The following is a 27,894-nucleotide window of genomic DNA, read 5'->3' on the forward strand; positions in this document are numbered from 1 at the left end:
TGGCCAACTCCTGCCCACGCCAGGTGACACCACCATGTGTGAAGGGCCTGAACTGAAGTCGCCATGACGCCATGCTGGCTGTGTCGCACAAATCCCAAAGGCCTCTCAGCTCCACGATCACCCCTAATGACTTTCCTTCAGGACCCGCCCTCCAAGTCCTGGCCTTCCCCCAGCCGCCCACCCAAGCCAGCCGTGCTCATTAACTCTGGGCGATGGGTACTCTTGTAATCTAAATGGTTCTTCCCCAAAATGGAAAAACTGTGTCAAGTAATTTGAAATTTTACTCTTAGTAAGTGTATTTTTCTCTCGAATATAACCAATCAGAATAAAAGTGGGAAGAAAAACCGAACACACACATAAAATTCTTAAACTTAGATGACTCATCAAAAAATGATGAACAACTTACACGAGTAAGTGCGTTTGAGAACAACAACTCAACCCACCCAAGGGGCACCCGCATCGAGGATGCTGGCCTCACGTCCTACTCCAGCTTCTCCAGTCTCTGTGACGGAGGCATGGTACCCTCAGCGGCCTGCCCGAGGTCTACCAGCTAGCCAACAGCAGGCCAGAAAGCAAACCAGAACCCTAGCCAGTCTTTTCTTCCCAGAACTGTCTCCACTGGATAGCAGAGCATGACCCTTCTTCTCAGTCATCTGGGCCAAATCTACGGAGAATCCACCGGGGAAAACACAGGGACTGAACTTGGTACCAAGTTTGGAACAATTTCAGGAGAATGGAAAGGAGAGAGAAGGGCAACTATGGAACTTCGGGGTTTGGATGACCATCAGCAGGAGAGCTGAGCTGTGGTTCTGGGGGGGTCTGTGCTCTGAGAACCGACCCCTCACAAGCACACTGGCCGGGAAACGCCTCCACGGTCCTGGCGTCAGCACACGGCAGTGCTCCAGCCCTGGGAAGTTCCTTGTGTAGAAACCAGGCAGGTCCCAGAGGCTGAGAAACAGCTTCAGGGCTTGAGAGGCAGCAAGGCCGCCCTCAACCAAGAGGCTCTCTCCTCAGTCCCCGTTCACAGTGCAGGAACCTCGCCGACCTCGGCCGCCATCACTGCGACCCAGTGCAGGCAGGTGCCCCTCGGCGTCCGACTCTCTGAGGATGGCCAGGCCCATGGGCCCTTCCCTCTGAGCCTGCACTGGTTTAAATGCACTTCCCCACCTGCGTCAGGAACCAAGTGCTCCATCTGGAGCTCCTCTCTCCGAGTCTTCCTGGCCTGAGAGCCTCGAGCTTTCTGCTTCTGGCCTTCCCTAAGTGCCAGTGCCCCAATATTATCCAAAAGTGCTGGCACCTGATATTATCTCTAAGTCCTAGTATCTCGATATTGTCCCTAAGTACCAACACCCCAGTGTCACCCCTAAGTAGCAGCACTCCAATATGAACCCCAAGTGCTGGCACCCGACATCGTGCTCACACGTGTGGCCCTCTTCTCCCTCAACTCTTTTCCCCTGGACTCCCGTCCACTCCCGGCCTTTTCCCATGCAGCACCGCTGAGTCACAAGTCTGCTTCTAGGCTTCTCTCCCAGGGGTCAGCCACCCACTGACTGCCCCCCGAACAGCGCCCATTCAGCACGTCTGGCCCCACACTGAGTTTCAGCCTTTCTTTAGAACCTGTTTTCTTCTGAGTTCTCTCCACAAACAGGACTACTGTCTAACGAGTCGTCCAAGTAATTAAACCCAGAGTAGTTTTTTTAATAAATTAGTTTGATTAAACCATACTTTTCTTAATATAACAAACCCCTCATGTAGGAATTCATACTTACAGTAACTGTGGAAAGGATACACAGCAGATCTAGATCACGTGTTTTCTTTCCTGAGACACACGCGCGCGCGCACACACACACACGCGCACACACGCACGCACGCACACGCACACGCACACGCACACACACCCCCTTCACACCGACGACAAACCAGAGGGTTGTTTCTTTTTTAAGACAGCTGGGGCTCAGATTCCACAGCTGACTTTGCACATGTGAGGAAGCGGAGGTGTGAATCACCCCTAAATACGTGCATATGTTTAAAAAGTACGTGTGTTTGCAGAGGAGGTGCTTTGGTTTTGGTTCTGCCATGGAACATTGTTCAAATAAAATGCTACCAGGGAGCTTACAAGACAACAGAGAAAAGCAGAGCTTCTCTGCTCAAAGAGGGAAAATGTGGGCAGCGTGCCTGTCTTTTCTCTCCCCTCTAGTGTCCGCACACCAGGGCTCCACAGGGCCGCATCACACGCAGAAACCGCGGGATGCAGAAACGGGGTGAAGCCACACAAGGTGCAACTTAAGCTGAAAGGTTTTAAAGTGTGGAAGCCATACAAAATTATACGTTTACTAAAATTTTCACAAAATAAAACAGCTTCAAAAGCAATAGAGCTACAGCAGTAATGCAGCCACAGAGTAATTCAGACCAAGCTACGAAATAGTCATTACATAGTTTTAAAATGACATGTTTTACTTTCCATTTACCATCTTTATTATTTATGAGCTTACTTACAGAAGTCAAAGTGAAATCTTCATGGATACTTCCAAACAAATCAGGAGAAGAAACGTCTGTGGAAAGACTGAGTAGAGAAGCACGTGAGAGAACAGTCACAGGTAAAGCACCGAGACTGAGAGTGTGCGCACGACGTCGCCCGTCAGCGACACCTCATAAAACACAACGAATTTGACTTCAAACTCTTTTTGTCAAAAATCACGTAACTTTGTTTTTTTAACAGTGAACAACTGACAGCTCAAAGTAGACACCATGGACTATTAACATGGGCCACGTGAGATGTGCCCCCGAGTCTTCCCAATGCCAAATAATTTAATTTCTAGGTGTAGACTTCCCCAATTTAGAGAAGCTTTTTCAAGCTCAGGACTATAGCAGATGACGTACGGGTGAGCTAGGAAATTAGTTAATAACCCACAAGTGACCAGACACACAAAACTGCAGGGCAGGAAATACTGAGCCACTGATTAATCTGCAGATAATAAACACCACAGCAGGATTTTTCCTCTTTAAACCTAAACAAATGATTACAGAATTCATACGGAAGACTAAATAGGTGAAAATATCAAATAATATTTTAAAATAGAGAAACAATAAAAGGATATCCAATGTGAAAAACATTAAAAAATGAACTAATAGTAATTAAACTAATGTAATTAAAACAACACAAACTGATAGGAAACATGTGAATGAACAGAAGGTAGAGTTCAGAAATACCTTCACTATATATTAGAATTCAATGAGTGAAACGGAAATTACAACAAAACAAGAGGGAAAGACTTATTTAATTTAAAAACATCGGGGAGCAGATCAACAGTACAGATTTCTGATAAATCAATGTGTTAAACATGTGAAGTCAGATTAAAACCAGAAGAGCATCTCAGGCAGACGAGGCCTCACACACTGAGGGGCGAAGAGCAGGTGAACGTGGGAGCAGACACAGAGAAGCCCCCGCTGCCAGCCCAGGTCTCAGAGGGGTTTACTTCCGTGCCATCTGTGCGGGAGCATAGGCCTCAGGTGCACAGAAGTCACATGTGCCAAACATCACTCAGAAACACTAGATTTTCAGAAACCCCCAGAGAATACCTTGGTAGAAGCATCGTCACCCAGGCCTGTGGGTGTCAGGCCGGAGCTGGACGCAAGCCCCCGGCACAGTCAGTCCTTAACAAGCACTGGTGCCGCCCAGATGCCAGAGCTGCCGAAGGGCCGACGGGAGACACGTGTTTAATTTCCCACGTTTTTATTTATAAAACCTGCTCCTCTGGGTAATTCGCAAGCTGTGTGCTCAGTCTGCTCGATGTGTCTCTAGCAGAGCTGAGACAAGATCAGAGGATGAAGAGCACCAGCGCGGCCACTGTCAGCCATACTCACTGTGTGGTGTCTACGTCGGCGTCAGGCTTGGTGCTCAGCTGCTCCAGACAGTGTATGAAAATCTAAGTCAAAGGCAAGATGTTTCAGTGGTATGAACTCTCAGACACTCATCTATGTGGACGTTAAAGACAATTCTGTATAAATAACCAGAAATACAGCGTCCATCCTGTCAGTGATACGTACTGACTGCCCTGCACACAGAGGCACTTGCACGTGCGTGAGCTGGGGAGACAGCCCAGCACACGCCACGTTACGTGATAGTTTAAAGTGCCTGTGCTCTGATACAGCCCTAAGTTCCTGAGTGTACTTCCCTCCCCCCACTCACCCACATGCTCGCTCACCCTGTTCGTGTGCCTAGAGGCACCGGTCCCCAGAACCGCACGGTCTAGGACAGCGCAGACAGCGGTCACGGCGCTGTGCCGGTGCTGGCACCACGAGCCGCAGCAGGGCGGAGCAGAGCGGAGCAGACGGGAGCGCTCGGGCTACTGCTGGGCAAGCTGGGACTCTCGCCTCGCGCTTATTTACCATAAACCACGTGGACTCAAGAGAAACGAATGCACGTCTAACACGGCACCTGAGGGGCACCCCGGGACGGTGCAGGGACTAACCCGCGCTGCGGCGGGCCTCGGGGCGCCCGGCCCCCCCAGAGTACCTGCACGATGTTGGTGCTGAGCTGGCAGACCTCCTCCCGGGTCCTAGGCTCCTGGAAGACCTGCAAGGAAGACTTCTGGTGGAAAGTTCTGTACTTCGCCAAGAGACCTGTTTGTTTATGAAGTTCCATACAAAACACTTAACCCTGGAAAACTGCGTCAGCGGGTAACCAGACTCTGAAGGGGACGGGAGTGGAGAGGAGGTCACGGCGGTGCGTCCACGCCGGTGACCGTGGCCTGAGAGACGTGCCGGGCAGCAGCTCTGCAGCTGCGCCCCGTGAGGTGCCCAGGCCCCCAGGGGGCTGACCCCACACTTACGCTGGCTTCTCCGGGCTTGCACTCCAGGACCCCTCTCAGCGACTGCAAGGTGTGCACCACGCACCGCTCAAACTGGCAGGGCTGCAGGAAACAGACCAGCGCAAGTGCTGGGCACGCAGACACCAGCAGAGGCCAACAGGGCCCAGGCTCCCACTTCCCAGATTCTGCACAGGACCCGAGACACAGACAGCCTCGCCATGAGCTCTGGACTTGGCAGGCTCCGCGCATGTACTTGAAGTCCTGAGAGTTGAAAGCACGTCTAATTCAACTAGAACAGGAGTTGGGTAGAACTGAAATTTACCTTCAAAAGTCTACCCTCCTAGGAGGCAAACACCAGGATAAAGCACAGACATCCTGAGTTTCGTGTTAGAGGCCCCTGCAGGGCATGCTCTGGGACGGGCTCGTCTCCCGGGCCTCCCGGCCTCTGGCCCATCAACGCAATGGACGTCAGGAATGGTGACTGTGGGAGGCTGGTCACTCTAAAGTCTCCACAGTCTACAAACATCAAGTCTGAAAATGAAGCTTAAAAACACATCCAACAAATGCCTCTGAGGTAAGTCTGATCGGCCCTAACTGCGGGCCTCCCCCGCTGGGCACAGACGTGGAGTTCTAGGGCAGGGTCAACAAACCCGTCACTTTTAACTAAAAAAAAGTGCAGAAATAAGTGGAGAATGAACCAGAATCAGCGCTGAGGGAGAGACAGGAGGTGGGGTGGGCTGGCCTGGACAGCAGAGGGCCTGCAGGGATGGGCCCCTGGGGCGCGGAGCGGGGCCAGGCTCGAGCTGGTGACTGCTCTGCGCAGAGCCTGCGGCCAGCACCCCTCTTCTGTGCGCTCCCGCCTTCTCGTGATTCTTTCTTCTCTCATAATGAAGTATGGTTGCCGTACAATGTAAGTTTTAGGCGCACAATGTAGTGATTTGCAAGTGTTACAGGTTACTTTCCACTCAGTTACAGAACACTGGCTCCATGCCCCGTGTTGCACAACGTACACTTGTAGCTTATTTTACACCTAATAGTTTGTGCCTATTAATCCCCGCACCCCCCCAGCCCCCTGCCCTCTCCCCACTGGGAAACACTAGTTTCTTCTCTACCTGTGTGTCTGCTGCTTTTTCGTTATGTTCACTAGTTTGTTGTGTTTTTAAGATGCCATGTCAGTGAGAACATATAGTATTTGTCTCTCTGATTATCTCACTTAGGATAATGCTCTCAAGGTCCATCCATGTGGTACCAATGGCAACATTCTGTTCTTTTTTATGGCTGAGTAGTATTCCTGTGTGTGTGTGTGTGTGTGTGTGTGTGTGTGTGTGAGAGAGAGAGAGAGAGAGAGAGAGAGAGAGAGAGAGAGAGAGAGAGAGAGAGAGAGAGAGAGAGACACACATCTTCTTTACCCAGTCATCTGTGGATGGACACTTAGGTTGCTTCCATGTCTTGGCTACCATAAGTAATGCTGCTGTGAACACTGGGGTGCATGTATCTTTTCAAGTTAGTTTTTTTGGTTTTTTTCCCCAGATATTCCAGAGTGGAACTGCTGAGTCATATGGCAGTTCCAGTTTTAAAAGAGTTCAGGAAAAAAAAATCAAACAGAAAAAAGAGACACCTATATGCAAAACCGACCCCCCCCCAAAAAAGATAAGTTTACTTTCTTACAAAAAGGTACCTGGGCTTAATGAAAGCTAAAACAGTACCCCGACTTCGATGTCCTTTTAATACTGCACTCAAGAGCCAGCAGAGGGCCCATGAAGAATACTTAGAGGTGAAGGGGAGGGCATAGCTCCAGTGGTGGAGCGCACGATCAGCATTCACGAGGTCCTGGGTTCAATCGCCAGTACCTCCTCTAAAACTAAGTAAGTAAACCTACTTACTTCCCCCTGAAAAAAAAACTTTGAAGTGTCAGTGCAAAAAAAGGGGGAGGTGGGAGCGGCTGAGGATGACACTGCCCTGCTCAGGGAGTATCTCAGTAGCCAGCGGCCTGTCAGACGCCTCGGGCCCCTGCCTGCCCACCCCGGAAGCAGGAAAGTCTACGACACTGAAGAAGTAAAAGTGGAACGCGACGCTCACGCGTGACCATCCACGCTCTGTGCGCTAGGACCTGAGCCGGACTGCCTTCCTGCAGCGTCTCTGCCGATGCGGGGCAGAGCCCACGGGCACGTCCAGTGAGACTGGACGCCAGTCTACGCAGCTGCTGCGCATTTTCCTGAAAAGGAAGCGGTGGCACCACCTGCGCGTCCTCAGCGCGTCACGCACGTCAGCGGACCGAGGAGTTACCACACAGCATTCTGACCGCTTGAAAGAAGGCCTTGCTCAGAATTATCCAAACGGAAAGAGGCAGGAAGCGCTGCCGACACAAGCAGAACGCCGTCCAACGAGCCGCGCCACAGCGACTCGACAAGGACCCACAGGGAAAGAAGCGTGCCCCCTTCAAACAGGGCCGCGCAGCACGGAGACGCTAAGACGTGCGCCAGGGCACTGACAGCCGTGGGGCGACGCCCCTGCTCGGTCAGAGCACTTCAGACGCTGCCAGTAAACAGCCAACGGCGGGCGCCGGGCGACACCCTGAGCCGGGACTCGCCCTCCCCAACACGGCGTCTCCCGGGCCCCCACTCAGAGGACGCCCAGACCCTCAAGTCTACGGGCTGGCGAACGTCTCCGACGACAGCGCATGACAGGCACGCCGGCTGACGCCAGACCATCCACAGGGCACAGCCAGTCTGGCTCCCTGGCTTGTGTGAGACCAACCACGAAAATCAGCTACTCTGGTTACAGTTCCTTACATACTACAGGCGAACTCTAGGCTGATCACGACAGGTTTCAACAGTAACCATTTCAAAGCACTTTCGAAGGGGCTTATCTAATGTAATCAAACAAACCACCTCAGATGTGGCTGTTATCTCACGAGTGTAGACCAGGTCCCGGACGTGCAGGGATCTCTCACACACACACACACTGGACCCGGACATGCAAGGATCACATGCACGCGCGCACACACACACACACACACACACACACACACACACACACTGAACCCCAAAGTCAAGCTGCTAGGTAACTTAGAATTACATTAAAAAAATGTAGTGCAATCAAAAAATAACAAGAGTTACAGGATGAAGAAAGATCACGCTAAAGGAAACCCACTGTTTTTATTAATTTTTAAACATGTAGTCAGTGTGAAGCAAAACTGCCTCTGAGAAGGAAAATTTTAAGTCTATTTTTCTATTTCCAGAAACTATTTAGAACTGCAGCAGAGAGTGAACGGCCATCATTATCGTAGTAAGTCATTATTTTGAAGATAAGAGACACTAATGATTAATCACTGAAAAGAATTTAAACTTACTAGGGAAGTCAGGCCTTCGCTGTCAACAACCCAGTCTTCCTTCTCCGGCAGCCGCTTTATTTCTACAGGAAAAGAAGCACACGGACCTTCTCACTGTCACTGTCTCACCGACCCTCGGAAAGATCCACACAGGCTGCAGCTCTTAACTGTCGCACACAGGTCTGTGCCAGAGTTGTACAAAAGCAGGGACAGAATATAATTCTGGTGGACTCAAGGACTTAAATGTGTATTACGGATTTTTTAAAACAGAATATTAATGTAAATAAAATTTTCCACTGCATGGCCCGATTTGGAGAGTGCTGGCTAGGCTCAGTGACAACTGTGGACAGCTCAGTACTTACAACTCCTGACACGTGTACGACACAGGACGCAAAGCACACTTCCCCTGAGACCTCTGACGGACAGTCTGGGCCGTGCTAAGTCCCACGCGCTCCCAGGAGCGACAGTGCGGCTCTCGCTGGGAGGGGAGGCGCCACCTGTGCAAACCCCAGGGCAGGACGCTGCCCAGCCCGTCGGCGCAGCCCCTCCTACGCGACAGTCCTGGGGCCAGACAGGAGGGCCTGTGCCGTTGGGAACAACGGTCCTGCCTGTGTTTGAAAACACTTAATCCCCAGAAGGCCGCTATGTGAAGCTAAGCTTTATTGCTTACGACTGTCTGCACAAGATCCTGAAAATGCCGAACGCACACAGAGAAGACAAGCGTCACCTCAGCTTCTGCTGCAAAGAGAAACTGCTCGTCTTTCTTCTGCTTTCACACAGGTATTTCTAACATACAAATATATTTTCAAAACTGGTGTCATACTTTAAACACATGCATATACACTGTGCATTCTTTTTCTACTTTACGTTAACAAGAACATGGCGGTGCTCTCACACCCGTGAACGCTTTCCAAGTACACCCAGCTTAGCTGCCAGCCTCCTCAGCGTACCTTCGGCCGCCTGCTGCAGCGTGACCACCACGCAGCGCACGCGGAGGTCCAGAGTGAGGTCCTGGATCGCCTGTAACAGCTCATTAGGAATCTCGAGGGCGGTCAAGGATTCGTACGTCAGCCTGCGAGACAAACACCGCAAAACAAACGGGGGCGGAGCAGGACGTGGCAGCGATCCCCCGACTCAGGGAGGGCGGCGCTGACGAGGGGCGGCACCGTGCTGAGCGCCCGTGGATGGAAGACCACGGCAGGGCGATGGCACCACAGAGACACTGTCAGGAGACAGCGCCAGCAAGGCTTGCGTCTTGGTCGTCAGACGATACGCGAGAAACAGTGCGCGCGCCAGGACGGGGAAACTCTTCGTCGAGTGTATTAAAAACCACATCCCACCCTGAGTATGTTTTTTCCTCCCCCCCAAGACAGCACAGGACTGACCCCGTCCCAGGAGAAGGTGCCCGCACTTACCGCAGGGTCTGGATGGCGTGAGCGAGCCACTGTCCCGAGAGCTCGGCCTTTGTCTCCCCGCCCCCAAGCTGCCGGCCGCCGGCCCCCGCGGTGCTGAGCGGGAGCAGGGCCCCACGGGCCAGACGCACCAGGCAGTGCACCACCTCCTGCGTCATCTTCTAGACAACGGACGGGCAGCGCCGCGGTGAGGGCACCACCTCCATCAGCCGACTGCAGATCCCGCCTCCCAGCGACTCTGGCTGAGAAAGCCGACCCCGAGGAAAGTCGACACGCAACTTACCTTGAAATCGTTCTGTCTCTGCCTTACGTTCTTCGATCTCTCAATGTGGCCTGACTTCTCAGCAGTCTTAAAAATTAAAAAAAAATAAAAAATAAATAAAACAAAGTAAAACACGTTAGTTGTCTTTAGAAATAATGCATGAAAATAAGAAACGCTTTAGCCATTGTACGCAAAGAGCGTGAGAAGTGGTTACAACCTGACTAGAGGAACCCTGGTCTCCGACCAAAGGACGGCTGCCTAGAAAGCCGTTCCTGCTCCGACAAGAAGCAGCTCGTCTCCCTCACACCGGCAAGTGTACTTTCCAAACACACCTCAGCTGGAAGTTGGAGCTGCCCGTTTTTGCAGGTGAATTTCACAAGCACTCTCACCCACAACTGCCTGCAGTCACGCCTGCGGGCATGCCTTCTCGCTGGGCTGCCGCAGGAGCTACGGGAAGAGAAGCCCCTGGAGGGCGTCTGGCCATCCTAGGACCCCACCCCCGACAAGGGTCACAAACGGAAGCCCCAGAGCCGGCACTCTGTTTTTAAAAAGTGCCCATCGCTGCCCTTCCTCCAGGGGGCTTAGAGCCTCACTCAGGAGGGGGTGTCTTCCAGAGCCCTAGACCTGCTCGCCTTTCTCCTTGGAGCAGTGTGTGCGAGCCCACTCGACACTGACCAAGAGAAATCCGTTCACCTGGCTGTCAGTTAAGGTTTATTACAACTAAGTATTACTATATACAACGTCCTAGAAGAGCAAGCTTAGGAAACCTTCCAAAGAAGCACAACAAAAAGCCACAATGCAGAAGAAAACTCTGACGCTTCATCAATGCAACATACAAGCTGCCATTTACGGAGAACTTCAAGTTAGGAACAACTGCGCTATAAACGAGCATGATGCTGACGTCAAGCTAATTCTGAAATACTTCAAGTTATGTTCTTTGCACTTCCCACAAAGCTAGAGAAACAGCCAGCGTGAGCGAGGAAAGGAAGCGTTTCCAACAGAGTGTCCGACACCCAGGCAGGCGGTCGGCACACAGAGGCCTGGAGGCTCTAATCTGCATTTATTCCAAAGATTTATATTAAGTGGTGCAGCTTGTATCACTTGCTTCTTTGTATAGATGCTCTTTTGAAAAAATTGTAGTTTTTGAAAAAACTAACCCAAAACTCACAATAATAATTCAATAAGCAAATTCCTAATTTCACTGATCAACAACGCTGAAACTTCCTCGTACACCAGGATTTACAGAAACTGATGAGAAGTAACTGAGCTGCAGTGAGAAGCGACCAGAGGCGCTTGCCGGGGTCTGGCCGGGGAGGAGGATGCCACGCCAGCCTAGGGGAGCTTGACGGGGTCTGGCCCAAAACCGGTGGAAGGAAGAGCCACAGGGGCTCCCGGGGGCTCCCGGGGTAAACAGCCCCAGAGTGTGATTCCAGCGGGTGTGCAGGGCGGGCGGGAGGCGGAGCCGGGACCACCGTCCACGTGGCCCTGAGAGAGTGACTGTGAGGCTCAGACGCGACACCACGCGCTGGGGACCAGGCCAGTTAGAGAGCAGGCGGACAGCCGTCGGGTCTCGGTCGTAGCGCTTTTCCTCTTTACTCTGTCACTAATCTATCTCAGGGCTTCAAGTATCATTCCGAATGCCTTCCTGTTTTGGGTTCTGCACCCAAGTCCAACATAGGGGTGTGGGAGGCAGGGGTTTCCCACCGCTCCCCCAGTGACGGTGTCCGACCCAACAGGTTTGGGCTTCACCCCACAGGGCGCCCCCACCCCAATGCCAATCGCAAGCCCGGTTGTCACCAGTGCGTCTGACCGACCGGCGACACACTGGAGGCTCCTGTGACCCTCCCCCACTTTGGGTTCAGTCAATTTGCTAGAGTGGCTCCCAGAACGCAGAAAGATACTTTACTCACTAGATCACTGGTTTATCGTAAAAGGATGTGACTGAGGAATAGCCAGATGGAGGGAGGCACAGGGCAGGTGTGGGGACAGGGGCGAGCACCCACACTCTCACCCCGGGCCCCACGCGTCCTGCTGGGGTTTTCGGCGGCTTCCCCACACGGGCTCGACTGATCGCTGACCCTGACTGCGGGCGCATTCTGTCCCTTGGGGTCAGGATAGCACAACCCGTGAGTGCCCTGACGGCCAGAGGGGTCTCTCCTGGCCGTATCTGCCACGGGAGCCACTGTGGAACTTTCTACACAGTGGGCTTGTTCCGTGAAACATTTCTGAATCAAAGAAAACAGTGAGAATCAACTGTCAAAAACCTCATACCAAAATTAAGGTGAAACTTGGCAGAACAATTCTGCCCACCAAACAGATGCTGCTGAGGGCACAGCGACACCTACTGGACACAGCCGTCTCCACCCTCCCAGGACCGGCCTCCCAGCCCGGGGAAGAGCGGGGCAGGGGAACCGGGGCAAGGCGTGCCCCCTGCCCCTGTTAAAAAGTGGCTACTCATTGCTTTAATTCGGTGACGAGCCGAACATCTCCAACATGCTGGACTATGTAAGGTTGGCCCTATTTTTAAAAGAAAAATCAGTTTTGGAACATAAAGTACATTTAAACTTACATACTATACATAATACGTCTTAAACCGCAGATTCCTCATGTTTAAAAATTATTTGGATATTTTAAAGTTTTCACCTCAAAATACACTACGTTTAAGATACATCTAAAGGAGTCGTCTTAACCCCTGCTGGCCATTCCCCTAGCTGCGAACCTCAGCCCCGTCCTGAACACAGAGACGAAAGCTACTCCGAGTGGGACCAGTGGCCAGACCTCACTGTCTGGACTCACACATGTGGCCCTGACTGGTCTGAAGAACTGACTACTTTCAAACTGTTGAAAAAGCCATCCAAGTCTTTCAACGGATGAACTCTAAATAAAACAAAAATACTTCGTAACAAGAAAAATGGAAAGTTGCACATATATTGTGTTTACACATTACGGAGCTCTCTCGTCTGAGGTTAAGGACCAGCCACCCAAGTCATGGAACAGCCCGGGCGTGGCCCTCACCAAGTCTCTGGACCGCACCCTTCCCAGCTTCTCAGGAGCGGGGAGCCAGTTTAGAAACACGCCCAAATCTGTGGGATGAGTTACACTTAATAACTGTCACTCTCAACTTTCAGGAAAAGCTCATGGGCGCAAACAGGTGGGAATTCCAAAGGCATATCCAGCTCGTCTGGTGCCACTGCGGCCCCGAGCCCTGAAGGAGCTCACTTATGTTTCATCTGCAGCCAAATGCTTCCCTTACTTGTCTACCACGAGTAGGTATGACCTGTTACGAAGGAAAACATTCTTTTTTCACTAACATACCCCAGATCAGTAACCCTCAGGGATTTTATGAACCCTGGAAAGACTCAAGATGAGGCCGCTGCTGTCCCCGTGTGGTGGCCACCTCCAGGAACCGATCTGCCTGGAAGGAAAGACACTGGCTGGAAACAAAACTAGGTTCAAAATCTGCTTCCCAAGGGCCAGCCTCCTTAGACGTGTGACCCCTGATGCGGCTTAGCGCCAGGCCTGGGTCTCTCCACGCTACCAAACTGTTCACAAAACACCTGCCACGTGCCAGGCCAAGGACCTTTCAGACACTGGGACAAGTAACCATGCCAAACGATCAGAGCAAATTCCCACCTGCCTGCCAGACACTGTGACTTCAGCCCATTTGCCCCCAAGCCGCCGGGGGGTGGGCAGACAGGCAGGTCTTCTGCTGGAGGCCCCGCTGGACGCTTCTGCTGTGACACTAGCTGTCCCAAGCATCACCCCCCCCCCCCGCCTCCAGAGGTCTGGGTTGGAGGGAGCAGACGGAATGGGTATGGCGCCGCGTGGGGGGGCTGTCCCCACAGGATCAGAGGCAAGAAACCCAGCCCTTCTGCACCAGGGGCTGCCTGTCGTCCACTGAGATGAACAAAGCCAGGGGCTGCTGGGCACGTCTGAGAGCAGGACACCCGACAACGGACGAGAGAGCGCCTGTCCTCGGCCAGCACCCTGCACGCCCCGCAGGGCTGGCCAAGCCCTCACGTGTCTTGCGGAAGGCGGAGTGTCCGCACAGTTCTCTTCCGACAGCGCCCTTCATCACCAGGTGATGCGCAGTGGACAGAGAAGAGCTGTGATGCACGCCGTTTGCAGCTACGATACTTGAACATACCAGTGATCGACATGGCTGAACTTAAGGGAAGGAAAAAATACAGTGAACTCCGGCTGAAGAGGCAGGCTCTTTCGCACGAAGGACTTTGTTTGTCACACGCTGTTGTTGTCCTGTTCTTCATGGACCAAGCAAATTTTGTCGTTCAGATACCCAACCTTGTGTTCAAACATCTAGGGTCTCCCAGGCATAACGGAATAGAGACGGTGGAAACTCCTCTCATAGCAGCACGAACACACGCCCACGGCCAAGGAGACCGGACGGGGCCTGAGCGCCAGCACCAACCACTTTCTGTCAAGGAAGAGGGGTCCTGAATGGCAGAGGTGTCACTGGTGAAAGGGCAAACGCAGCTCTGAGCTGCCAGGCGCAGTGGCCCCGGGAGGACCCCACCTCCCAGCCCTGGTCCGTGGGAATCTCCACGTCCGTGACATCCGGCGGGACCCCCGGCAGCTCCAGGCGAAGGGCCCGAGAGTCCGCGTTCCAGGACTGGGGGCCTGTCGGGGCACCAGAGACCACCCCACGTGCCACCGCGGAAGCCAGTCATCACTTGACGTTCACAGTTTGTCCGCCACCAGCTAAGGAGGGTTAGGGCAGCGAGGAAGCGTGCAGGCTGTGGAAAGGCAGAGGCGTCTAACAGCTGCCCAGGCTGCCCCACGTGGGCAGGAGAGCAGGACCTCCAGCTTCTCTCCAAGGGGGAGGCCCCACAGCACTCAGCCCCGCGAGCAGGCGCGACGTCTGTCCTGCTCGCAGGCAGCGCACAGCAGCGTCAGCCGCACTTTGGCCTGACAGGCATTATCCCCGATTCAGGATCTTTTATTCTCTCGCCGAGTCCTCACGCCTGCCTTTTGAGAGACACCCTCAGCGTCCTCTTTTCGTCGAGGGTACCGAGTCCCAGAACAGCTAATACTTGTTCAAGGCCGCACAGCTGCTAAGTGCTGGGGCTCCACAGTGCTTCCAGCTCAACTCAGAGTATCTGATAACACTCAGGGGCTTTGGGCCTCTGAGGTTTTAAAAAAGTCACTTCAAAATCAAAACCTGTGAGACCAGAAATCGACACCGACCCAGCCACACGGACAGTCGCGTCTGCACACGCACCTCGCTGAAGAGACTTCCGGTGACGTAGGAGACCCAGAGCTTCCAGAAGTTGGGCAGCTGACTCAAGACAAGCTTGGTCAGTTTTTCAACAAAGGCCACCCGGTGCGGGGTCCTGTCCCTCCACGCTGCGGGGAAGAGTAAAGCACTATTAGCAACGCCAAGTCGAGAACCATGATCTGCCGCAGCAGCCTGCTGCTCCCCGCCTAGAGCTCGCCCCCGTCCGCCCCCACGGCCAGCGCTGAGGGCCTGGAGGGTGCCCAGGAAGCAGGGGCTGCACTCCTGTGGGCGGGGGCTTCCCAACCTCGCTGTCCCCACGCTGCTGTTTTTCTCCTCAAGAAGCCAGGCTACAGGCTGCCCCATGGCCAGTAGCCAACCTCGAGGCTGAGAGCAACCCGTCAGAAACGTACCACCCACCCCACATGCTGGGAATTCCGTAAGGAATCGAGTTATCACAAAGAAGCATACTCAAGCACAGTCATGTCGTGAAAACCTCCTCCCACGACAAAGAGATCTAAGAAAAAATAACACACTTCGCCTCCTGGGATACATGTGGTTAAATGCAGCTCCCGCGGGAAGTGGGAAGCGAAGCCTGCAGACGTCCCATCCACGGGAGTGAGGGTGCACGGTGAAGCCGGGGGCTTAAGCACCCCCAGCCTCTCTGTCCTCTGGGCTGCTCCTCCCTCCGCGCCTGCTTCCTGGCCCCCACGGCCTGCCGGCACCCAGGCCAGGTCAGGGCGGGACCCACCTCCCTGCGTCAGCACCGGCTTCCCTTCGAACACGCCGAGGCCAAAGCTTTGTTACTATTACTCTTCTTGATGTTCTAGTGGGGGGAGGGGATTTTACTTACTTCAAAAGGTTTAATAGTTTTCTCAGCAGACAATAAATATATGGTCAGAAGAAAATGTGCAGGATGTGAGTGAGAGGCCCACCCGCCGCCCGTATCCCCCCCCCCCCACCTCGCAGGGTGGCCAGGTGGAGCTGCGGGCACTCAGTCATCGCGGCCCCCAGAACACGGCGCCTGCAGCTCCTGCGCAGGGATGGAGAGCACTTCTGAGTTTCAGGTTCCAGTCTGACCTTTCTGTCACTAGTAGATGCCTTACACTTACGTGTGTGCGCGTGGAACGAGTCCTCTCCTCCAGCCCTTCTGAATCTCCCCATTCTAAGTCTACGACACCCAGTTCTGATCAGCATAACTCAAGATGACTTTGCACTTTCTCTTCTGACTCCAGCGTGTCCTGGTCAGTTCCCACCTGCTCCGTCACGGACAGAGCGCCTCCGGGAGGCACCTCCCAGGGCCAGTCGGAAGAATCAGGGGACCCGGCAGGGATATCCAACACAGCTCAGCAGCAATCAGGACGCAGGCTTTCTCTGGATCACAAAGTTCTGCTTTGGTCACAAAGTCACTGAGCTCCCTCAGCGTTACTCACCCCTACTGCTCTGCAAGCGCCCCTTCATGCTGCTCCAGCCTCCAGCCATCATCTCAGAGGAGCTGAACCTGACTTACTTTCCTGAACCTCCGGCCCCGAACAGCCCGAAGACGGGGGAAAATACACAGACACGGGACATGAGGCAGCACAGGACTGCGTCCCCCGCGAGGGAAACGCGCTCCGGGTTTCTGCCTGCGGAGAGGGGCCCACGCAAAGCTCTCTGAGTTGGAAGAAGGAGTTCAAGGAGGTGGGTGAGCAGACGCTGCAGGGAGAGTTCTGGAAAGGACGGAGGAACTGTGTGGGGAAAAGCCCCAAGGATCTGGCACAGAGGCGCTCGGGGCAGCAGAGGGTGCTGTCCTCCTCAGCGACCCCCCGGGACACTCAGGAGCAGGGCTCCAGACTCCCCGGCTCCAGCTGCTTAACCAAGGCCCCAAACGGATCAAACTCACTGCAAGTAACTCTTAAAACAAGTCCTGCACTCTTTGAAGGAAAGCAGCAAACCCAGACACTCCACACAGTGTCTGCGGAACAAAACACGACCAGCTGAGCCAAGGGCGGGGAAGGAGACCCGTAATCCAAAATCAGGGAGGAAGTCTGTCAGGAGTAACAGACCCACCAGTGACAGGTTAGCGTCAACCCAAAGGGACAGTGTTCAAGTAAAGGAAAACATGAAAATAATGAGAGAAAGTGAAGATAACTAAAAGAACCAAATGGAACTTCGAGATGAAAAATAACGTATCTGAAACCTTTAGCTTAGACACTGCAGACAGAAGACCAGAGAAGCTGAAGTCTTGGCAATTAACTCCACAGCGAATCAGGGAGTGAAAAAATGCGGGTGGGGAACAGGTCCTCGTCTGCGGGGCAGTCTCCTGTCTCACACACACGCAGCTGGGGTTCCAGGAGAGGATGTGGAGCAGAAAAATAGCTGATGCAATGACAGCCCCAAATCTTCTGAATCTGATGACTCCTTCCAGAACCGGGCAGGGAGGGGTGCCGGGGGGTTTCCACACCTCCCGTATTACCCCACTCGTGAGAGGAAGGAAGCCTTTTTCTGGGCCTCAGATGGGCTGCACTCCAGGCTCAGACCCTGGCTGCGTCTGGACCCTGTTCCCCGATGGACAGGAGCAAGCAGCTCTGCTCTTTCTGGTGCTGAGACTGGCGTTGGGGGCTGGGTGGAGAAGGGGACAGACGAGAAGAAGGAAGACTGACAGCTACGAACGCCCCCCACTGAGCACACATGAGGCATCTGACTTTAAGCCGTGCTTACGACGGACATTTATTCACATGTATTCATGCAACCTAGGGAAGATCGCTACTCCAGTACTTAAAAGAGTAACGTGAAACGTGGTGAAATAAACTGAACATGAAGGGAAGTATTTCTCTGACCGTGTCTGCACTCCTCAGGTGTGTCACTGACGTCACAGGGCCCAGTGGCCTGCAGCGCCTAGCCGGAACACTGACGCGTTCGCAGCCGACGCCTCCTGTGTCTCGCGCAGGGAGGATGCACACGGCAGATGAAGGGTTAAGAAGCGCGGCGACTACAACCTGAGCTGCTCCAGCTCAGGAAAATGACTAGCAATTAATTTCTGATTAATGAACAACCAACCTTTCTTTCCAAACCAAATTCTAAAATTCACTAAAAAGGCGCCTACTAGTCTTCTGTACTGACTACACAAATTAACTTCTGTTACAACTTTCACCCTGAAGTAGTTCTCATGAAACTTTTTCTGTAGTACGTTAAAAAAAATTCAACTGCAGAAAAAATAAAGACTAGACTTTAACCAAATATGTTGAGTAAACACTGACCTGTGCCCAGTGATTTTTTTTAATGGCACTTCCTTAATGTACAACGTAAAATGCACTTAACCATTTAAACTTCATTACCAGGTGGCTACTGAGTGAGCAGGAGACGTGGCGGTGGGTCATGCCCAGCAGCAGCAACTCGGCTGCTGGCGGGCTTTTCCAAGAGGAAGCGCTAGCACCTGCTGGAGGACAGACCTCAGAGAAGAGCGGGGGACACTTACTGTCATCGCGACCCGGCTGAGAGCTGCTGCCCCGCTTCAGCGACGCCGTCTGGCCCAGGTGACCCAGCACAGAGGGCCGCGAGTCCCCGTCCAGCTCCAGCGCAGCGCCGTGCAGGCCTGGCGACCCTGGAAGAGACAGGCGCCGTTTCTAGCTTCTGCACAGAAGCCCACGCGGTGACTTACTGAGCTGCTTCTCTGAGTTGTTTCTTGCTCAACCGTCCTAGTCCTTTAAATCAGGCATTTACCAAAGTAAAATCAGGAATATTCTCTGACTAGCTTTTGCAAGTCAGCCCCACCATGACAGACTTAGGGGGCTCAACTGGTCACTCCGGCTTCACAAACAGACAAACCGTGCAGGGAACTTTCGAGTCACTTCAGAATGAATGTTCAGCAAAACTGGGGGAGGGGATTCTATAAACGTAAAAATCAGGATGAAAAATCATCTTCTGAAAAGCAGCTTGGCACTTGGAAAGGAGGTTACGGAGCTCTGACTCTCTCTGGTTAGCAGACTTACATCCCTGACTTCTCCCTTAAAAGTTAAATCTCCAAGTGCCGTGCTTTCCTTCCCTGGGATGTGGGGTTTGATTCCCTATTTCTACTCCTGATGTCAGCCACCTAGTTTGGGTCCTTTTCACCCCAAAATGTTAATATTCCAGAAGCCTAGCATTTCCCTACTGTCAAGAAACGCTCTTCACTGCTCAGGATTAACAGCACTGAAATCTGCTTTTTCGATTCTCGCCTCAGAAGGCTTCAGAAAACCCTCAGAACTCCAGCCCAAACTGTCTAAGAACAGGAGACACTTTTTCTAAAAGGGTTCTGCAGAGCCACCAGGACTGGAACCCCACGCTGCTAACCCAGTTAGTGAGACGCTGGCCTTACGGGCAGCACTGGCCTTGTCAGCGGCAGAGGCGCCAGGACCAGCACGCTGAGCTCTGCAGCAGAGCTCCCAAGATCGCCACACCTGCACTCAGTACACTCGGACGACAGAGCAGCCATGCACAGAGGACACGGCGAAACCACGGCTCCCGTCCCCTGCCCCCCACTTCCTGCTCGCCGCATCCCCCCTCCCGCCCCTGTGAACACCAGCCTTAAAACTCGCACCTCAGCTTCCCTGAGGCCCTCCCTGCTGCTCCAGGGCCACCTGCCCCCTCTGCCCTCCGACCTTAGGGAGAAAGAACACAGCTTAGCTGGCCTGCTGCCTGCTGCCTGCTGCCCGTTGGCGGTTTCAATGAGAATTCGACCTGCTTGGGGCAAAGGACCAACTATTACATCTCTGTCCACAGCCATTGGACCTTCTGCAAATAACTCCCACAAAATAGATCAAGTGACTGACACTAAAGTGTCCAATAAGAACTCGATTCCTGTTTTACAACTTGTTAGCACATTAGAAGCTTATAGATTCGTCTCCAGGTGCAAAAGGTGAAACCCATTTAAAAAATAATAATTTTATGCCACTGACAATGTCAGTTATTCAGTAACATAGACAGGTCTTCCCGAACCCCTCCACGCGCCAGGAATGAGGTGACAGGTAACGGGCAAGGGCCTGCTCTTGGGTGCTTACATCCTGGTGGTGGAGGCAGAAAATAAAGACACAAACAAAACACAATGCACAGTGCCATGGAGGGGATGCTCTCGAGGGCTCTCCCCAGCACCTGCACGAGTCCTGCCGCAGAAACAGACACTAGACCGCCTGAACAGAGCTCTCAGCGGAACAGAATCCCAGACGCCGGCTGTGTCCCAGCTGCGGGGCTGAATGCTTTATTTGCACGCACTTCTACTCTGGGAAACACTAAACCTAAGACTTACACAATGCAGTGTTTTAAAACAGGAAGAAAAATGACAGAAGTAAGAAAATGCAAACGTGAAGAAATGATGTTTTTATAACTGGTTTTTCCTACATCAAGGAGGAGTTTGCACGTGAAAGCTTTAGTGATTCACGACACTCTCTGCTGAAGTCTGCAGCCACTACTGCTGTCAGCTGTAGAACCAGGAGACAGGGAGGCCCCAGATACCTGACATGCTTTAAAAGGACACGCAAGGGTGTCCAACTCCGTGCCACATTAAACATTTACATAAAACCTTACAATTTATGTGAACACTTATCGTAGAAGGTGCCAGGAGAGAGCGCTTCAATTTAAAATGTTCCTCCGAAGGTTCTGATGAAGAAGGAGGCCCTTCCCAGTTCTCTAAACATGCACTGTTCCTGTCTTCTGTGAGAGCTGCTGGCCGACACACCTCAAAGCAAGTGAGCAGCGCACCGCGAGTACTCGGAGGCGCTGCCTGTCTGACGCTGACTGGAGGAGCAGCGTGCGGGGAAGCCAGGCGTGCCCCGCGCGGAGGACGGAGGATGGAGGACCCGGCGGCAGGGACAGGGGAGGTGGGGACACCCGGCCACCGCCCTCCTGCTCCTGCGGTGCCAGCCACGCCCTTTCTTCTGTTTAGATCAGCTCCTATCGTCACGCGCTCATGCTGGCAGATAAACACTCAGGAGAAAAACTGTTTAAAAATCTCCAGAAAATAAACTTGATAAAAGAACATTCCGAGTGTATGACCTCATTATAAATTTTAGTAAAATATTAAATACGCGTATAACAACATATTCACTGCCCTTTAAACACAGAAAATGTGTGTAGTTCTGCAGAAAACTCAGCGAGTCTGCTGCTGGTTTCCTCAGGGAGGCCAGGACCTACTCTGGGCCCCGGCGTCAGCTGACCCCACACTGTGGGAGCACTAGTTAGTTATGTGTTACCCCCACTGTTATCTACAGAAAAGGTCACAGCTGCCTTGTTTATATATCAAGAAAAAATATACTTTGGCTATACTGTGTAAATTCACCAAACTGTACATAAATTTAAAACACAGTTTATAGGCTTGAGTTGAAAACACAGCCTTTCTATATCGTAAGGCCATTGGATAAACATTTTTCTTTCAGCAAGTAATTACTCTCATAATCTGCTCAATGTCTGAAGCAACTGAAAGCAGGTGCTCAGCTCAGTGTCTATTCCTAATATTCTCCCTCTAAGAGCCGCCCTGCGAAGGTCCAGAGCGCTTTTCAGGTGCCACACGTCACCTCTGAGTTTTCCAAGGGACCTCGAGCCACACGCAAAGGCACCTCCTCCAGCTGCGTGCGTCCTTTGGAAGGAAGGCCTTGTGAAGTGCAGCTGAGAGCAGACGGACTCCTCCCGGGGCTAGAGTCACAGCCAGCACCTGTTTTAAGAGCTAAACTCATTTTCAGAGCAAAGGAAAAAACACCTCTGAAGACTACCTTTAAGACCCCTGTTGAGAATGTCGGCAGGGGGTTAAGCCACAGGCGTTCCTGGCAGGAAACCTCAAGACTTAGTCTAACTTTGGCCCCATTTCACAGGAATTTTAAGAGATGAATTCTAAGAACTACCTCTTCTAAGGTGGTAGCTTCCCACGGGGAAGAGAAGCCACGTGGTGAATCAGCTCAGGCTCTTCCAAAAGCATTTGTGCTTTCAAGATGAGTTTTTAAAATGTTCATCTTTATTGTTTTTTCCCCATCTTTGTCCCCCTTTAGAAAAACCAAAAGACCACCTCTGGGCTGCAGAGAACTTCCACGGTGGAGGGCGCAGGGTGGGCTGTATGTCCTGGTGTCTCCCAGGAGGCACCAGCCACCCGGCCCCCGCGGCACTACCAGAGAAGACCCAGCGCAGCGCTCCCAGGACGTGACCGTCTGCCCCGCCCCTGCGGACAGACGCTTCCTGCGTCTGTGCTGGAACCGATCCCAGAAAAATGGGGCTTTTTTATGCAGGACTTCCCAGAAACACAAGGGCCGCCTCCACCAGCATCACTGCCTTGTGTCTCCTGTGCACTGAGTGTCAGTGTCTTTGACAGGACACTGGGGACACTACACTGCTCCTGAATCTGACAAGCAGTGAACACCTGCCAGTGCTAAGAAAGTGCTGATAACATTTTAGGTGATGACCATGGTATCTGGTCACCATTTTCAGAAAGCATGTTTGTCTTTGGAAATCACATACTGAGATGATTATGGATAAAATGCTGTGACCTGCTTCACAAGTAATTCAGGGCAGTGGGACACAGGAGAGGGGATGGGTGAACAAGACTGCTGAAACTGGCGGGTACACGTGAGGCTGTGGTACCACCCTTGGTGCTTTTAAGTATGTCTGGAATTCTCCAAAATGCAGTAATAAACACTCCTTCCGATGTGAGCTCAAAGTAACACACCAAACTTCCAATCAAGAGGCCCCCTCCTCGTCAGGACTGGGTGGGTATGCCAGTCTGAGTGGCTGAGGCGGCCGGCAACAGGGGAGCCGAACGTCAGTGGACGATCAGACCGTAACCTGCAGCTCTGCTGGTGGATTTAGGAGACTCGCATTGTATTCTCATGGAATCTCGTAGGGTACGTTCAAAGAGGGAGAAACTATTTTCAGTTCCTAATGAAAAAGACCACTTCTGAAAGTAACTTTAGGCAAAGGATCCATTTAACGCACATTCCTCCAGTTACTTCACAGCTGGAGCAACTTCGGCAGCAAGCTTGGTCAGAGGGAGGGAAGAGGCAGGCCTCCGACCACACAGCCGCAAGCGTCTTTTCCCCAGAAACACTGGTGCTCAGCAGCCCCGGATGCACACACGACATCAAGGTGACAGAGGAATCCACCAGGTAAAGTGTGCCTCCACTTTCCTCCAAGAAAGAGTCAGACCTTTAACAACGGAATACTGGTTATCAGATCCTCCAGGTGTGGATGTGACAGTAAGATAAGTGAAATTTCCTGGAACTTCTCCAGTTTCAAATGGCCTATATGTTGTCTCCATAAATTACACACACTTTCCAGAAATTCAAATATTTTCAAAACCAAACTACCCAGTCAACTGTTTCCTGTAAGCCTACGTAGGGGGCCCCTGATGGACCTCGGATCCTGCCACCATGAGCACCAGCCCCTTCAGGGGAGCGGTGTGGGTGGGAGGCACTTACTGAGCACCCAGTGGGGTTTGGACCATGTCTCTTGACTCTCCATCTGGAAACCTGACACTCCTCAGCTAGACTCAGCGGGAACATCGCCTCCTCTAGGAACCCCCCCAGGCCTCTCTGGCTACGCAGACGGGGGCAGGGCTCTCTACTCCACGCAGACTAGTGCTTGTTACGTTCACTCACGTGACGAGAAGATACCTATGCCGTTCTTAAGTCTATGTCTCTCCCACCAGACCACGGGCTCTGAAGGTCGGAGACCACAGCGGCTTTGCTCACCACTGCACGTCGGTCCCTCGGACACCTCCACCACGCTGGCCACCAGTCCTGGCTGTCCCTGAGTCACCTGGGAAATCTAAGAGGCACTGATGCATGGACTCCACCACTGGAAATTCTAGTATGATCCGAAGGATGGGGAGGAGGCTGGGGGTTGACAGCTTTAAGAGCACTCAGGGGACTGCGGCGGGCAGTGAGGCAGTGTCCTGTCCAGCAGACAGGACGTGAGGCCCTGCAGGTCCCCAAGACCTCAGTCCATGTACGTCACCCGATGTCACTTCACTCCCTCAGACTGTAGAACAATTGATAACAAGAATCTGGATGCGGCATCAGAAAGGGGCATCTGGGTTTTCCTGAACATTGAAACAAGAAGAGAACAGGCTCACGCTGGAATGCACCTGGATCCAGGCCAGCGGACTCACGACGAGGCTGAGCCGCAGGTGAGGCCACGCCCTGCTACGCCCCGGGCCGGGGCCGCGCTCGCACTGCTGGGCTTTGCAGGTGAGGCCGGGCCCCCGCCGCACCCTGGGCCGGGGCCGCGCTCGCACTGCTGGGCTTTCTCCTCCTGGGGCCCCGGAAGCGTCCCAGGCCTTACTGAGCAATCCACCTGTGCTCTCCGGCCACCGACACCGCACTTGCCAAGCTCACTTACAGCCGCGGTGCAGGTCTAAAGGACCACTCTCTGTCTGGCTCTCCACCTCAAAACCCTTGCCGGCTCTGCTTCCCCTCCTGGCCCCGGCCCGCCTTCCCCTCCTCCTCTGCAGCCTTCCCCTCCACCAGCCCTATAAATACCCCTGGGGTTCTGGCCTACATCTTCTCCCCTGTTCTTCCTGGGTGACCACGCGCTCTCTAAATTCAACCACCTGCATGGCAGCCAACTGCAAACCAACCGTCTGGGGAAAAGGGAACACCATCTGCCCCTCGACGCTCCCTCACCAGGAACCACCAACCCAGTACCACCATGTTCTGAGAGTGCAGGCCCTGAGGAGCTCTGGAAGCAGCTCCTGCTCCCCTGCCGCGGCCCCGTGCCGTCCTGTGTCCCGGCCTGGCCTCCTCCTGTCCGCTCACTGGAGAAGTAGAGTCGTCCTTCCCTTCTGGGTAAGTTCGGACCCTGCACCGAGCCCGTCCAGGCCTGGCCGCCTCTCCCCCCACACCCACCTCAGGGCCTCTCTGCAGTCGGCCCGGGGATGCGTCCCCCGTCGGGGTCTCAGCTTGTGCGCAGCCCCCATGAGAAGCGCCCCAAACCAGCCCCACTGCGCCCTCCTCCCTCAGAACCTGACTCCTCCCTGGGTGCGGCCACAGCCTGGGGCGAGAGCGGGACTGTGTCCCCCTGGACAGCCCGGTGCCGGGGGCCCAGCGGGATCATGGCGTATTTGTCTTTGCTGAGACGACTGTGGCCGTTTCTCAACATCCAGTTGCTTCCCACAAGAGTTTAACGGCTCCCCAAGTCAAACCTTCATCCACACTGCCAGGTGGCCCTAGGCCAGGCACACGGAAGGGCTCTCCCTCCCTGTTCGGGGACCCACTCAGGTGTGCGGCTACCCGGCGAGGGGGGCTTGCCTCTGAGGTCCGGCAGGCAGCCCTCTCTACAGTGGGCCATGAGCTGGAGGATCCACCGGTGCTGGGCTCCGATGCACTGCCACGCAGGGTCGCCCGGGGCGTGGAGGTCGCTCAGGTACCTGGAACAGCAAGGACAGGCTGAGCGCGTGGCTCCTGCCACTCAGCCAGGACGAGGCCAAAGGAAAGCCAGCATGAGTGACAGTCATTCCTTTTTAAGGAACCTGAACTCCGTCAACTAGGAGGCCCTGCCAGCGCCCGTCTTCAGTGCTCACCCTGCACGGAACACGCTTCAGGTTCTCTCGTGCAATTAACAAACAACAAAACTGCATTAAAAAACCAGAACTTTATAAACAGACAACCAAGAGGACAAGACACCTGCCAGGGTCCCAGGTCCTCGGCAAGAGCTCCCCCATGTCACACAGAAAGGACAGGCGGGAGCCGCAGGCGACTCGGCGGCATTTCCGTTCCTCTCTGGTGTGAGATCGGCCACCAGGTGGCAGTGTGCCCCTGCATCCCACACAGCCCAGGCCTCCGTGCTGCGAGGGGGTCTGGTGGCAGCAAACACGGACCTGAGGTCCAGACTCCAGTTCAGAAGAAAACATTCCTCTAGAAGATGCAGTATAGATGGGCATTTTTCTTACTTTAAAATAGTTCTTAAAATATTTAAAGTCTCTGTATAATATCCAAACCCGGACAGACAATTTCAGTTTCACGGATTTCAGCTGAAAATTTTCTGCTAAATATTACTCAAAACTCAGCCCTCATGAAACACATAAATATGACAAGGCTAAACACAATTAAATAAACTTCAAAAGCTGGATTTATTGTCTGAAAATTACTCTTAAACCACAGCGGTCTGTTGTCTAGCGGTCAAAGTCTTGCTCAAGGACACGTGCTAATTAGCGGCCACACGCTGTGACGGCTCATCACCCAGCTTCTCCAGGACCCGGCACCTCCTCACTCGACTTCTCAGTCAGCAGCTACTTGCAGGAGGAGCACTGGGTGACAAGCCAGCAATAAACAAAGCACCGAGCAGAGAGCTGGCACCCACTCGGAACCGTCCACCTGCCCCGCCTCCCTCCGCAGGCCGACAGGGAGCTGGCGCCCGTGGGGCCTCCCTCCGCCGCCGCCGGGGGAGTCAAGTCAACCACTGTGGCCCCAGCAGGAGGCCACAGGTGGACAGGTGCCGTGCTGCTGGCACGAAACCCAGCCTGACTCTGCCTCGCACGCAGGCCTCCTCTGGAACATAAGTAAGGCAAACAGCACACAGTGCCTAGGTTTATCCCCCTGCTGGGGCATCTGCCAGGGCCTTCTGCTCAGGCGGACCCGCTCTGCCCACAAAGACCCCTGAAGCAGCACCCCCGGACGCTGCCACGCGCACGGTGGCCTCAGACCTGCAGCTGTGGCGCCGCGCGGAGCGTCCTTCCAGGGAGGCTGCCTCCTCTCGGTCTCTGCGCTGCCAAGCGGGCCCAGAGGGCCTGTCGCACGGGCCCCTTCTCCCACACGACAGCAAGAGGGCTTTCTAACATCCCGAGTCTCCTCAGCATGTTGACTAGGTCCCCGCAGAATTTAGTCACAGCCGTCTTTCCATCGTCTCATTAATGGGCATTACGTCAGAAGAGCTTTATGAAGAAGGGTATGCCTGTTGTCTCGGAAGTCCTACGGTCTCAGGTTGTCCCAGTGGTGCCCGTCCTGCCTTGGTGCAGGGACCTGACCTACTCCCTTCCGTGGAGTCCACTACGTTGACTCTGACTGTTACTTTCCTCAAGCATCCCCACTCCCTCTCAAGACCAGAAGCTTTCAGAATGTTCTCCGCTGTCGAGCCACGGCTGCCCCAGGGGCCTGGCGACCCTCCCGCCCGTGTGCCCTCTGTGGACACCAGTCTGGGAGCCCTGCCTGCCCTGCGGGGCGTGGAAGGCGTGAGGCTGCTTTTCCTCCTCCAACGGGCAGGCTTTTCTGGCCCCTCCAGTGTGAGCGCTCCCGGAGGTATCAGCACACACAGGATTCTGGTGTCCTCACTGGGTATCCCTGAGTTTCCGCCCTTTCACCATTCCATCCGCCTCCCAACTTCCCCCAGAATGAGCTTTAGGAGTACACGCCGTATCCAGTACCGCCTGGATGCGTGTCACACATCAACATCCTTGCAGAAGGGTTACCTTATGTAACGTTTCTGGTCATGTAAGGTCGACGGCGTCTCAAGCAACTTATCCAGAAGTAATTCTCTCAAAGCTTCAATCCGCATTTCTACTTCAGCATAGTCTATTCAAGAAGGAAAGAATGACAACTTTAAAGTCAAATTACAGAAAGCAGAACTGTGGTTGCCTCCGTGTAGTCTGGCTGGCTGAGAAGGGGCCCAGGGGACCTTCTGGGGTGGTGAGAACACCCTGTCCTGGGTGTGGGCCCAAGGGCGTGAGCACCTGGCAGGCTCGCTGACCTGTGACGTGAAGTCTGTGCACTTCACTGCCCATAAATCTACCGCAATAAAAGAAAAATTAAGCTCTCCGAGCCCTCGCAGACCTCACTTACAAACATAATCACGCCCTGTGCCCTTTCTCTCGGCCCAGAAGGCACTCCTACAGGGCATTTTAGGCTTTTCTCTCT

At 53.5% G+C, this 27,894-nt stretch overlaps 1 protein-coding gene across 12 annotated transcripts in view; it reads right to left on the reverse strand.

Moving 5' to 3' along the window:
* The window catches only part of EXOC2 (exocyst complex component 2), a 142,754-nt gene that overhangs the window by 60,806 nt on the left and 54,054 nt on the right, over positions 1 to 27,894 (reverse strand). For 11 of the 12 annotated variants that reach the window (XR_004313306.1, XR_004313305.1, XR_004313309.1 and 8 more), the window contains 12 exons: positions 27,450 to 27,552; positions 25,294 to 25,412; positions 18,507 to 18,632; positions 15,056 to 15,180; positions 9,838 to 9,903; positions 9,558 to 9,715; positions 9,093 to 9,214; positions 8,164 to 8,225; positions 4,833 to 4,913; positions 4,517 to 4,576; positions 3,865 to 3,926; positions 2,497 to 2,563 (listed from right to left, as the gene is read on the reverse strand). Coding sequence is in view for 3 of the 12 variants with exons in the window: in XM_032462377.1 (XP_032318268.1) it covers positions 2,497 to 2,563; positions 3,865 to 3,926; positions 4,517 to 4,576; positions 4,833 to 4,913; positions 8,164 to 8,225; positions 9,093 to 9,214; positions 9,558 to 9,715; positions 9,838 to 9,903; positions 15,056 to 15,180; positions 18,507 to 18,632; positions 25,294 to 25,412; positions 27,450 to 27,552 (1,151 nt within the window). In the remaining 9 variants the exon portion in view is untranslated. The remainder of the gene's footprint in view (positions 1 to 2,496; positions 2,564 to 3,864; positions 3,927 to 4,516; positions 4,577 to 4,832; positions 4,914 to 8,163; positions 8,226 to 9,092; positions 9,215 to 9,557; positions 9,716 to 9,837; positions 9,904 to 15,055; positions 15,181 to 18,506; positions 18,633 to 25,293; positions 25,413 to 27,449; positions 27,553 to 27,894) is intronic. The other variant, XR_004313310.1, reaches the window with a different exon arrangement.

This window comes from Camelus ferus, chromosome 20 (genome assembly GCF_009834535.1).
Source record: "Camelus ferus isolate YT-003-E chromosome 20, BCGSAC_Cfer_1.0, whole genome shotgun sequence".
NCBI lineage: Eukaryota > Metazoa > Chordata > Mammalia > Artiodactyla > Camelidae > Camelus > Camelus ferus.